This window comes from Myotis yumanensis, unplaced genomic scaffold, assembly GCF_028538775.1.
Source record: "Myotis yumanensis isolate MYYU_CA2020_CCGP unplaced genomic scaffold, mMyoYum1.0.hap1 SCAF_17, whole genome shotgun sequence".
In the NCBI taxonomy this organism is placed as follows: domain Eukaryota; kingdom Metazoa; phylum Chordata; class Mammalia; order Chiroptera; family Vespertilionidae; genus Myotis; species Myotis yumanensis.
The window spans coordinates 15,891,632-15,904,525 of record NW_027223768.1 but is presented as its reverse complement, the minus strand read 5'-3'; the positions used below and the strand labels follow the sequence as shown (position 1 = coordinate 15,904,525).

General features: G+C 53.0%; 1 protein-coding gene across 4 annotated transcripts in view; it reads left to right on the top strand.

Moving 5' to 3' along the window:
• The window catches only part of MEF2D (myocyte enhancer factor 2D), a 33,546-nt gene extending 27,575 nt beyond the window's left edge, over positions 1–5,971 (top strand). For all 4 annotated transcript variants that reach the window (XM_070397169.1, XM_070397167.1, XM_070397168.1 and 1 more), the window contains 3 exons: positions 880–1,120; positions 1,577–1,883; positions 2,218–5,971. In XM_070397169.1, the coding sequence (XP_070253270.1) occupies positions 880–1,120; positions 1,577–1,883; positions 2,218–2,229 (560 nt within the window). In that variant the 3' untranslated portion in view covers positions 2,230–5,971. The remainder of the gene's footprint in view (positions 1–879; positions 1,121–1,576; positions 1,884–2,217) is intronic.
• Positions 5,972–12,894: the final 6,923 nt, after the last annotated feature.

The window sequence follows — 12,894 nt, the reverse complement described above, 5'->3', positions numbered from 1 at the left end:
GGAAATTTTAGAAAAGAACAAGCAACATCTCCTGGGGAAATTGGTTAGCACCTTGGCCTGCTGTGCTGCACAACTGTTTCCCTCCCTGCCCCTCTGCTCTCGCGGGCTCTTCTGGGTGGCAGGCACGCCCCTCTGTGTTGATGTGGGGGCCCAGCAGCTCAAATCTGGCTGCTGCTTACGTGTTGACAGTCTCCAGCAGACTCTGGACTTTGCAGAAGGTGGAATGGCCGTGAACAGTAATTCGTTTCGGATGCGCTGTTCACCTGGTGTTTACCTCCCCTCTGTCTCTAAAAGGCACTTAAAGACTTGGCAGCTAAAGAGATGACAGACATCTATTAGACCTTCCCTGATTTCTTACCCCTCTTCTTCTTAATTGACATTCTAAAAGTGATACCTACACACAGTAAACTTTTTAAAAAGTTAAACACTATTTAAGAAACCACCTCTTGCCCTCCCAGTGTGGCTCAGTGGTTGAGCATCAGCCCATGCACCAAGAGGTCCCTGGTTCAATTCCTGGTCAGGCACATGCCGCTTGCCGCTTGATCCTCAGGAGGGGGCATGCAGGAGACAGCCGATCTGTTTCTCTCTCTCTCTCTCTCTCCCTTCTCACTCTCCCTTTCTAAAAATCAATAAAAACATATCATAAAAAGAAAGAAACCACCTCTTTTCATCCTGTTAAAACAGCACCTGATGGTCATTACAATTTGCATCTTTTGAACCAGGAGTGCCGTGCCATCTTCCTGGATTTGTGTGGGTTTTGTGATTGTTCACATCTATCATTAACAGCTCCTTCCCTCTCCATGTTCTTCCCGGAGGTGCCCCCAGTCTGAGTCCTCTCCCTCCCACTGAGGCTCATCCTCCCTTTCCCCACCCATGCAGATTACCAGTTGACCAGTGCGGAGCTGTCCTCCTTACCAGCCTTCAGTTCACCTGGGGGGCTGTCACTAGGCAATGTCACTGCCTGGCAGCAGCCACCACAGCCCCAGCAGCCGCCCCAGCCGCAGCCTCCGCAGCCTCAGCCCCAGCCGCAGCCCCAGCCGCAGCCGCAGCCACAGCAGCAGCAGCAGCAGCCACAGCAGCAGCAGCCCCATCTGGTCCCTGTGTCTCTCAGCAACCTGATGTGAGTCCCTGGGGATCCATGCATGTGTTTGCAAAGGGAGGGTTGAGGGTGGGGAAGAGGAGGGATCCCTTTAAGGTTGTCTGTCATCAGTGGACAGCATATGAGGCACCAGATGGCAGTCCTGATATCCCAGGCACAGGCCTGGGAGACCTACCCTGAGCCCCTCCCCCAGCCAGCCGGGGGTGGGGGTGGGGACCCCGCACTGTAGAAGATGACATGAGATAGAAAGAGAACTAATCTGACTTCTTTTCCTTCTTTCCCTTCACTTGGCCATCTCTCTCTCCCGATCTCTGTCTCCATCCACTTGTCTCTGCCTCCCCCTCACATCCCCACCCCCCATCTTCTCATTCTCTGTCCTCTCTCACTCTGTTTTGTCACCGCCCATCACTTTTTTTGTCACTCACCTTCTCTCCTCTGTTTCTGTCCCCTGTCCCCACCCCCTTCGCCTGTTACCAGCCCTGGCAGCCCCCTGCCCCACGTGGGTGCTGCCCTCACGGTCACCACCCACCCCCACATCAGCATCAAGTCGGAACCTGTGTCCCCAAGCCGCGAACGCAGCCCTGCGCCTCCCCCTCCAGCTGTGTTCCCGCCTACCCGCCCTGAGCCTGGTGACAGTCTCAGCAGCCCAGCTGGGGGCTCCTATGAGACGGGGGACCGGGATGACGGACGGGGGGACTTCGGGCCTACCCTGGGCCTACTGCGCCCAGCCCCAGAGCCTGAGGCCGAGGGCTCAGCTGTGAAGAGGATGCGGCTCGACACCTGGGTACTGTAGCATCACCCCTCCTGTCTGCCAGTGTCTGCTACACCCAGGGACTGCCCCGTGTGCCCCACCTGTTTTATCCCCTACCTGAGAGGCCTTGTGGCCAGCTAGCCCTCCCATCAGCCCTTTTGGGGCAGCACCATGCCCTTTTACCCCCACCAAAGGCCCATCTCCTACCCTCCCTCCAGCATCAGTCCTTCTGCTCGATAGCATCCTCCCCTCAGAGCTGGCCCTGCCGCTGAGAGTCCTGGCCCTACAGGGAGAGGGGCGTGGGGGACACATGCCCTGTAGCCTGGGCCACCCCTCACACCCCCTTCTCCATCTCCTCTCTTCACAGACATTAAAGTGACGATCCCCACTCCCCTCCTCTCAGCCTCCCTGATGAAGAGTTGACAATCTCACCGCCCACCCCCTGTCCTGGGCTCCTCCCGCTTGACCCCCACTTCCTTTCTTGTGCTCCGTGTCCTGTTGACGGTTACATTTGTGTATAATTATTATTATGTTATTATTAATATTATTATTTTTTTTAATTTGGATTCTCACTTTGGAGAGGGGGATGCTCCCATCCCCTTTCTGCACCCCCTGCCATTTTCACTGGCTGCGGGAGCTCTTTTTGCGGGAAGGGGAACACTTTGCACGTTGTACACATATGCTGCAGGAGGGGGGGGCCAGGGGGCCTTTGGGAAAGGACAGGTGCCGAGCCCTGCATGCGGACCCTCCCACCCCGTCCCCCAGATAGTGGGAAATAACCAAAAAAACTACCAAACAACAAAACCCTTACAATAGACTGAAACCCCAAAGTTGGCTTGACGGTGGGTTTGTGTTTCAGGGGAAAGCGAGGAAGAGGCTCTGTGAAGGGTTTCTGCCTCTGGGCTGTTCCTGCGGCCACAGGCATACGGGGCAGAATGCCCAAGCCTGGCCCCACCTGCCCCTGCACACACACAGCACTCGCTCACTGGTTCTGTGTGAGCTGCACCTCCGAGGTGCGGGGGAGCTGGCTGAGCTCTTGGGCTGGGAAGGCTGCCTAGGAATCTGAGGCTGCGGGGAGGCTGTGAGGGAGCGCCCCGCTGAAGCACATTTGGAGAGAAAGAGCCATGAGGAGAGAGAAGGCTGAGGAGGGACAGGGCTGGGACAAGGCGTGAGTCAGCATCCCTTCCCTTTCCCGGCGTTCTCTCTAAGACACAGTGCAATAGCTCCCCAGCCCTCAGTGGACACCAGCCCCGTAAAGCTGGCCACAACGTGCAGGGAGAACTGGGGAGAGGAACTTGAGTGAGGTGACTTGGTGGGAGCAGGTCTTGTCACTTCGGGATGCCTGAGGACAGAACCCTTGCATCCAGGGGCGAGTGTGAGTGAGGGGACTTGCTCTTCCTTGCACGTACATATTCCCAGAGGAGTGGACGTTGGGATGGGTGAGAGGATGGGAAAGGGGCCTGGAGGTCTGCAGAGGCCTGCCTCCCTTCTTTCCTCCTTGGCCCTTCTCCCCAGCCCTCCTCCCAGCTCCTGCTCCTGCCCCCCGGATCGGCTCCAGACCCCACCTCCGTGCTCTTGGCGCCCTCATTGTCTGGCTACCTCCTGCCCCACCACCCCCAGGCCGTATCCCACCTTCCCTCTTGGCTACTGTAATTGTAAATAGCAACCTTTGGAAAAGTTAGCAGTGTAACAGTCCAGGAAACTGTTTTTTTTTGTTGTTGTTGTTGTATTGATATGAAATGAGATTCTATTTTTGTCAAAGTATATTGTAATAATAATGACTCAAACGCCCGTACTGTACAGATGAGGTTCTTCTGCTGTTGTTCTTGCTCCCCTCCTCCAGCCCCCAGTCTGCCTCTCTCTGCGCCTCCCCAGGTCCTGAGACCTCAGGCTGGATGACAGGTCAAACTGGAGGGGGCAGGCCCCATGCCCGTGATCCACACCACCCCTCACCCTAACGTGCGTGGGCAGGCAGACTCCTTCACATAAGCCCAGCTCCTCTGCCCAAGGGGTGTAGCACTCCCTTGGGGTTTCATCCTGGTGGGAAAGCAGAGTAGACAAGGCCCAGTTTGTGCCAGGTGACTATCTTTGCCCACCTGTAGGACCCAGCCACTTGCAGTATTCCAACACGAGGCAGGGAAGGAACCAGAAGCAGAGGGGGACATGTGGCTGCACATGTACCTGAGTGTATTCCCAAGGGCATCTAGTGTTTGTATGTCCACGTATTCCTTTGTATTTATGTGTGTGTGTGGTTGTGTGGGTCTCCTAGCCTGTCTGGGCATACACAGGAATCTTTGTGCGAATTAAGCTCTGAGGGCATCTGTGCGTGCGTGTGCGTGAGCACGTGCCTGGGTATGTGTTTACAGAGGGACAGGTGGCTGTTGCAGCCACATCGCCCTGGCTTCCAGCTCCGTGACCCTCCTCCCTGAGCCCCGCTCCCTTCTGGCCTGCCCCTTCACCTGTTCTCACCCTCGGCTCTGATATTTTTGTCCTCCCGTCAGAAAGGATCTAGCAGTTGGCACCCCTGGCCGCCCTGCCTCTCCCAGGCTCCACGCACAGTTGTCTGCCCAGTACCCACACCTTTACAGCCCCATCCCTGGGGTACACTCTTTCCTCGCCCCAGTCCTTTCAGGGTGACCCTCAAGCTCCTCTTCCTCCCTGAAGCTTTTTCCTCACCTGATGGTGAACCATCGTCCTCACACCTTAACCCCACCTGCTGGCTGGGCACACAGCATGGCCAGTCTTCCTGCAGGTTCCTAGAGGGAGTTTCAAGAATAGATGAGACTTGATCAGGGCCATGAAAGAGGAGGCTGTGGTCTCGTGTGGGTGTCCTTTCCCAGAGCCTTGCCCAGGCCTGGCACTCAGTAAACGCTGAACGAGTGAACGGTGAATGAATGATCGGTGCTCAATCAACATTGAACGACTGGCCATCCCTTCTCAGGCTGTTCCCGCCATGAGTCTGTCCACCTTTCTAAGCTGAGGTTGGCCACCATTAAACACGGGGTGGGGGTGAGGGCCCCTGCAGTTCACGGTGCAATATTTACCAGTTTTGCCCTCTGCTTTGTAATGGCAAACCTGGCTTTTGATTACCATGTGTGGATGTGCGTGTGTCCTTTCTTCTCTATCCCTGGGGGCAGGGGGTGATTTGTGAATGAATGTGTGACATTTCTGCAGTTCAGTATCCCAAGAGTTCTCTTGGGGGTAGGGGCTCCTGGCCGGCCAGAAGAAGGGTCCCTGGGAACCCAAACCTCAAGTGCAGACTTCATTTTTCCCTCCTCTCACAAGCCAAATTTGCCTCCACCCACTCCTTCCTCTGAATAACTGGGCATTTGCCAAAGTAATCACTGGAGTCATCCAATGCTCCTCCCCTCCCCAGGTTTCCCACAGCTTTCAGGGACAGTGGGCAAGGGGCCCCCCACCCACCCCCGTGGACACCATTTCCTCTTTCCCGTAGTGCACTCAATACAGCGAGACTGACCCCTGACCCTCACCCCGCCCTCCCCACCTTGGACAGGAAGGAAGTAATGCACCTTCTCTTGCTGATTATTTATTTGTTTGGAGAGACAGAAATGATGTAAAAGTGTATCTAGAAATATCTATATCTATATATTTTTAACTGACTCTTTGGAATCCCCTGGGGTGGGGCGGGGCATGGATTTGGGCTTTCATGGAGGGGAGGAGACACGGAGCCTGGGAACTCCTCTGTTCTTCCCTCTGCCACCTCTCTCCGCCCTCTAACCAGTTGGTAGAAGGAACGGGATTTGTATTGGGGGAGGGGCGCTGGAATGTTATATGGAGAATCTGGATTCTCTCTGTCTTCCCCATTCAAGTCCCAGAGGGAGGAAGGGGACAGGGCACGGAGGTGCCTCACCCCCAAACCCGACAATCACCCACACTCCTGGGGCTCCTCCTGGGTCCTGGGCAGGGCGAGTCCAAGTGTGTGGCTGTTGATTTGTTTTCAATATTTCTTTTCGTGCTGTATGGTGATGCTTTCTTAGTATTCTACACAATAAGAAAGACAAAGTCCTCGAGATTCTTATGAGTTTTGTTTGAAAACTCTTTCACTATATTTGTTGTAAAGAGGTTTACTATTAAAAGAAAAAGAATACACGTTTCTGATACTTTGGCTTGGGTTCTGGTTTCTCTGGGGCGGTGGGCTGAGGAGGGAAGGAGGGGCTGTGTGGCCCCACCCGGGTCAGAGGCCAAGCATCGCGGCAGTGGGAAGGAGGGGCGGGAGCCTTCAGGGCGGGCACTTTCAGGTGGCTGTCGGGTTCCAGATGAGAATTTCTCCCAGGTACTCTGTCAGAAGCAGAGGCAGCCCCAGAACTAGGGAGGATTGCCCTGTTAGGAGTCACAGGACGGGTTGTGGGATATAAGAGAAAGAAGTTCCACTCAAGGCCTGGTCAGGAGCAGGATGGTGTGCAGTGAGGGAGCCGCACAATAGAGAATCTTCGACGACTGAGAACTGTCCCATGGCAGGAACTTGCCCAGGCGCCAGGTTAGGCACAAATGAAGTCCACCTTCACAGGGGTCCCACGGAGCTCACGCCAGTAGGGGCATCTGCCCTTCCCCTCCCTTTTGAAGCACCTAACAGTGCCAGGGTGCCTCTCCTTACCCTCCTCACAGATCCCAGAGGACCTCCCACCTGGTGCCCTTGGGGGCAGGTGACTCTCAATCCCGCCTCCCCACACCCTGCCCAGCTATGCTTTGGGCTGGTGCAGGGGCTATGGAGGGAAGTGTGTAAGGCTTGGCTAACACATCTGGCCACTCCTCTGCACCAGGCCCATGCTAGGTGCTGCAGAGGCAGAGATGGAGTGTGAGAGGCCAATATACAGTGAGAGAGGAGGCTTACAAATGCCTAAAATCCACACTGCACAGTCAATGCTTTGGTTGCGGCCTATGCAGGTTGGTGCAAGAGCACATGGAGTGAGGCAAACTGCAGAACGTCTTTGTGCCTTGAGTTTCCTCATTTGCACACTGCGGTGATCTGCCTCCCTCCCCGGGTCATGGCAAACTTCACCTGGCTTCTCCCTCAGCTGGAGCAGAGCTGACAGACAGCTGAGCAGAAGGTGCTTAGGAAGACACCTGTGGTGGCAGCCTCCAAGGTGACATCCAATGACCTCAATGCGGTACTCATACCCTTGTGTGGTCCTCTCACATTGAATCATGGTTGGTATGTGTGTCCAATAAAACTTCCAAAATAAAGCTGGTACATGGTTCTCCAAGTGCTTTCCCTGTCGTGGGAACTATGGAGGCACATCAGAGCAGCCTGGAAGGCTAAGCTGCCTCAAGGTGTCCAGCACAGGGGACTGTGTGAATAGAAAACGTCGTAAGCCACAGAGGTTTGGGTGTTGTGCCTGCAATAGAACCTACCCTATCCTGGCTAATGGATTATCCATTCGCACTTGGACAACCTTGAAGCCCCATCTACTGATAACCCTGTGGTGAGGTACAGATCTTTGGACTTGACGATAGTCCAGAACTCGTTCGGCTCCTAGTTCTGCCACTTAACAGCTGTGTGGCCCCGAGAAGCATGATCTCCCCAAGCTGCTGTTTCATTGACTGTAAGCAGAGCTAGTAGCTGCCTGTTTTCTCTAATCCCTGCCTCCCCCTTCTCCAATCCATCCTCCTGTCTTTGGCACAGTTCTGATCATCTAGCACCTCAGGGTTCTCCACTGCTCACCATACCACGTGAAATCCCAACGCCTCAGCCTGGCTCCCAGGGCCTTCAAAGAACCAATATAACCTCTTCCAGGCTTAGTCCACACATCCCTGCTGCACAGCCCTTGGGCTCTGGACTGGCCAGGCAGCCCAGTCCATTCCTGGATAGATCCTTTGTATCTTTGTTCATGTCGTTCTTCTGTCCAAAATGCAACGAACGTGCATTAAGCACATACTCTGTGAAATCCTTTGTTAGGCACTGGGGATATAGAGAGGAGCCAGGCAGCTCCTGCCTTTCAGCAACTCACAGTCCAGTGGGGACAAGAGCCAAGAAGTCTTGAGTCAGAAGTCTGTGTTCAGTGTCATAGAACGGACACGAGCAGGCCGTGGGGTCAGAGGTGAGACACCCAAATCCAAGCCAGTGGAGATCAGGGAGTCTCCTTGGAGGTGTTTGAGCTGAATTTTGAAGACATGGAGTATCCCAGGCAAATGAGGGCAGGGAAGGCATTCCCAATAGCAGGAATAGCAAGTAAGATAGGGAGAAAGAATGGTGCGTTCAGGAAATCCAATACTGTGGTGCAGGTTAAAGGAATAGCAGATAAAGCTGAAGAGGTAGCAGAAACCTCACTGGGAAGGGCCTTGATTGCCATAGTCTGGACTTTATTCTGCAGAAGATGTTTGGTCATCAAAGGATTTTAAGTAGAGGATGGACGTGACCATGTTTGCACTTCAGAAAGCTCCTGCCCGTACACGTTCTCTCTTGGTGCTGCAGAGAACCAGTTGGGAGGAATGCAAAATTGAGGCCCAGTCAGGGTCCTTTACAACTGAGAGGGTGAATTTAGTAGCTATTTGAGAGGTAGAATTACAGGATTTGGAAACTGCCTGGTGAAGGTAGCAAAGGAAAGGGAGGAGGGTCAGTAACTCCCAAACTCGTGCTTGGAGTACTGACTGGATGGATGGTGGTGCTCCAGTGCCTCCAGACAGGGCTACCAGGTATCTCCTGAGATTTTAGACAATCTGAGTTGGAAACAAGGGAAAGTCAGGGGTACCTTCTCGGGGGCATAAGGGGAGAAGTGGTACTTTGCTCCCCGGGGTAATTTCAGGGTTAGGGATGGTGGTGAGGGTTGTGGGAGCCTTAGGAAGATCTGGTTCTAAAGGCAAGACACGCAGTGCAACCCTGGAGGTCATTCCGTTTTCTCTTGATAAGGGAAGATGACTGGGAGATGGACCTCTCCATGCCTCAGTTGCCTCCTGTGTAAGTGGGTTGCTGTGAGGTTTATTTTTTAAAAATATATTTTATTTTTTACAGAAAGGAAGGGAGAGGGATAAAGACTTAGAAACATTGATGAGAGAGAAACATCGATCAGCTACCTCCTGCACACTCCCTACTGGGGATGTGCCTGCAACCAAGGTACATGCCCTTGACCAGAATCGAACCTGGGACCCTTGAGTCCGCAGGCCGATGCTCCATCCAATGAGCCAAACTGGTTAGGGCTGCTGTGAGATTTAAATGATACCTCTAAGTGAACTGAAAACCACTCCTGACCATCATAAGTGCTCAATCGTGTCATTTTTATTACTGCTACTTGTCAAAGACATGAAAAAAATGAGCTGACTTGGGTAAGAAGATGTCTAAAACACTGCCTTACACCCCTATTTCTATCTTTGTAAACTTTCCTGTTATTCAAGGTTTACTCCTACAACTTTCCCTCCATAAAACTTTTATTTCCCCTGTCCTATCCAGCTGGCTGTGTTCTTCTTCTCTAATGGGGTGTTGGGAATCTGCCCCTTCATAGCACCTGCCTCATTTTTCCTGAAAATGTGGGTACTAGTTTGTTTTCTCTTTAAAATCGGTCTGAAAGCTCCTTTAAAAAAGTGCACTGCCTCATCCCTTTGTGCGTCGGGCTCAGTGCCCGGCACACAGTATGTGTCAGGCTAACACGAGATAACGCATGTGAAAGTGCGCTCGGTAAACGACGGAGCGCTGCAAACCTGGAGGATTTTTCCTTCCAGGGCGTGGTGACTTCCTGCAGCTTCTCTTCCACTTTCCAGCTCCAGGAGCACCGATGAGGCTGAAAACAAGTGTGGGTTCCAGTTTCCTGGGTTTCGCGGTCAGCAGCCCACTGAAGGATTAGCACCCACTGGGCTCCTACTCCCCAAAGAGAGCTCTGGGGAGGCAGGAAGCAAAGGGTGGATTCGGATTGTTCCAGCGGAGGCGGCCAGGCCAGTTCCCTGTACCTCATGTTCTTCTGACTCACCACCCCTCAGTCCCATGGGCTGAGTAACTTTCCCAGCCTTGTGATTGTGGAAACTTGTTTCAGGAACATCTTAGATTCTAGCAGATGTCAAAGGGGCATAAGGCGACCCCACCCCAGGCTCCAAAGCGGCGCTCCTACCGGAGCCCGCACAGACTGCGTGTTTGTTTACAGACTTAAAACGATTCTGTGTTACTGCCCAGCCAAGGCTCAGGGCTGATTCTATAACGAGACGCAGCGTCTATGTTACTGGTGAACCCGAGGCCCCAAAGTAAGAGGCCGCTCTCGGGTTCCTCCCACGGGCCTCGCGCTGTTCCTGGATAGATCTAGTTCAAGTCAGCCTGGGGCCCAGGATGAACTGCTTCCAGGGTTAAGTGATGTGTGTTTAACACCCGTCCCCTTTGCTTTGTACTCGTTTCCACGTGTTTACAGCTCTTGGGCCTCGTTCGGGCAGTTTGGCCTCGTAAAGCGCGGCCCCTGCCTCCGCAGCGTGGCCGCCCAGAGTCACTCCTATTTACAGCGCATCCGCCGCCACGTGCCGAGGAAGAGCTGGTGACTCCACCCCGGGCCCGAGGGGGGAGGGGGGCCCCGCCTACCGGGAGGGTCACGCGCCCGCCCAGGCCCGCCCTCACGCGGCCGCGGCGCCCGTCCTCTCAGCTGAGAGTGGCTGCTGGCGCCTAGTCCTCGCTGGCGGCCAGGGATGGGCGGGGACGATGGAGCCATTCAGACCTCGGGAAGAAGAAATCTCCATCTAAGGCGAAGGGGGAGGAGGGGGAAGGCATAAAAGCGCTGGTCAAACCTGCCCCTGCAGCCCATAGGGCCCCGGGGAGCAGAGGCCGCCATTCCCAAGCGCCTCGCAGTGCCTGGCACAGCAGGGCTCAATGGTTGGCGACCACCCCTCCGACACTGCCCGAGCAGAGTTGAGCCCGCCGCCCTTCACACGGGCCCTTTCACCCGCCATTCACCCTCCGGCTGTAACATGACAAAGAAGGCAACGGTTTGGCGGCCGGGAGCCAACTGCTGCCCGCGCTGGGACAGACTCCTCAACCCCCTAGGACTAGGTCCACCACTGCACGGGTCCCACAAAGACCCGGTCCCACTCCCAGTGTCCCCCGCCGCGGGGCGTGGACCTTGAAGCTCATTTCATTGGCTCATTTCATTGGCTCTTCTAATGACGGATGGGATCGTCAGCCAACCGAAGCCTGGAAAAGGCGCATGCGTACACAAAAGATTGAGCCCCTATAGGGTGTAGGGGGAAACCCGGCGAACCAGTTTGGGCTGGGTCTCACCAAGACCTAGAGAAGGAGGCGCGCATGCGTGGACCTAACCTCTTCCCTGCCCAGTTTGAGGGTCAGACAGCGCCCTCTGTCTTCCTGGTAAGTCTTCCCGGATGTCTGGCCTCCGTCACCGCTACGTCAGACCTGGTTCTGCCCGGAGGATCCCGAACGAACTCTGTCCCTGCCCTGAGGGAGGACACCCCATCCCCTAACTCAGCCAGAGCCCTTAGCTCGGGTCTTTGTGCAGAGATCCCTCTGGGCCAACAATAATAGGAATATTAATTTGAGAACGACACTTCTCAGTTTACCAAGCATTTTGTTGACGTAAGAAACATCCAAATCTGTAGAGAATTTTTATGAGTTTTTTTTTTTTGAGCCAAACTGATGACATATGCTGGAGAGAAAGATCTCAAATGCTCCAGAGAATAACAGTTTTGCAGCTTTTTAACGCATTTGAAATTAAGAAGGTGAGAGAAAGCGAGGGGGGGGGTTATAAGATAGTTAACAGGGTTACTCCCTTGGAAGGGTATCACTTCCGGCATTTGGAAGGGGTGTTAACCTAGCTGCACAGGAACGATGCACAGGGCTGGGCTCAAACCTTTCACTGAAGAGGTTATAGGCCTGGAGCGTGGCCGCCCACCACAGCCTGCCCAGTTAGGAATTCATCTCAGATCACAACGGTGGGATTACTTTCCACAGAACGCCTTTCTTCACCCGTATGTTATATCCACCATCTCAGGAGTTCCTCACAGTTAGGATCAAGGCTCCGACGCTGGAAGGGAGGCTGAGACACTGCCTGTGGGAGTGTAGCCTGGACTGGAACCCAGACCTCCTAACTCCCCATCCAGTGCTGACAAGCTGCCTCCCTGTTCTCCAAGGAGTTTGTCTAGTTGAGGTGATGACACGACACTTAAAGAAACAGGAAAAGTGAAGGTACAGTGTCAGCCCATTTTTTATATAGACATTGAGTGCTAAGGGGAAAGATCACCAAGTGCTTTTGTGATCTGAAAAGGCCACGAGAAGAAGATGAAGCGTCAGAGTATATACTTGGATTAGATTAATCTTAGGAACATATTATTGGATGTAAAAAGAAATCCCAGAACGCAAACATTTGAAATAATTTTTGTAAATTTCAAAACAAGCAAAATTAGACAACATATTCTTTAGGTATATATGATAAAACGTTTTAAAAAGAGGAGGAATAATAAATACAAAATTCTTTAGTAGTTACCTTGGAGAGAGGCTGGGGATGGGATGGGGAAGAACAGGTGGATGCTATTGGTAATGTTCTAATTATTGGGTTAAAGGTAAATTTATGGGCAATTTTATTTTTATATCACATATAACAATTATCCTTTTGTATGTATAAGATGTAATTTAAAAGATGATAATGGAGACACCCCCCCCACCCCAATTATGTATTACATAGTTGGAAACAAGGGAGAAAGCCTTACCTATATCACACTTGGTTTCCAGAATACTTCTACACATATTTTATCGGTTGATCTTCAGAACAACCCTTCAAGATATTATCTCCATGTTAGAGATGAAGAAACACAACTGGAAGTTACTTAAGGCCAGTGAACAAAGACAGGAAAGGTGGGAATGCAGAAGGCCAGTGGAGAGCCCTGTGCAGCTAAATCTCCAGTCTACCGAGCACTGTGCCTGCAACAGAGAATATGGTCAGTAAACATTTGTTGAGTGGTAAGCGACTGAACTTACTAATTACTTGGGTGTCTCATAGGAAAGCAGCTGTCCCGAGAGTGGTTGAGGACCCTGCACAGTAGCTGGCTGACCATTGTCAGGAACAGGAGTACTATTCTCTCTTTGGGTGAAAGAACCTCTAAGGCT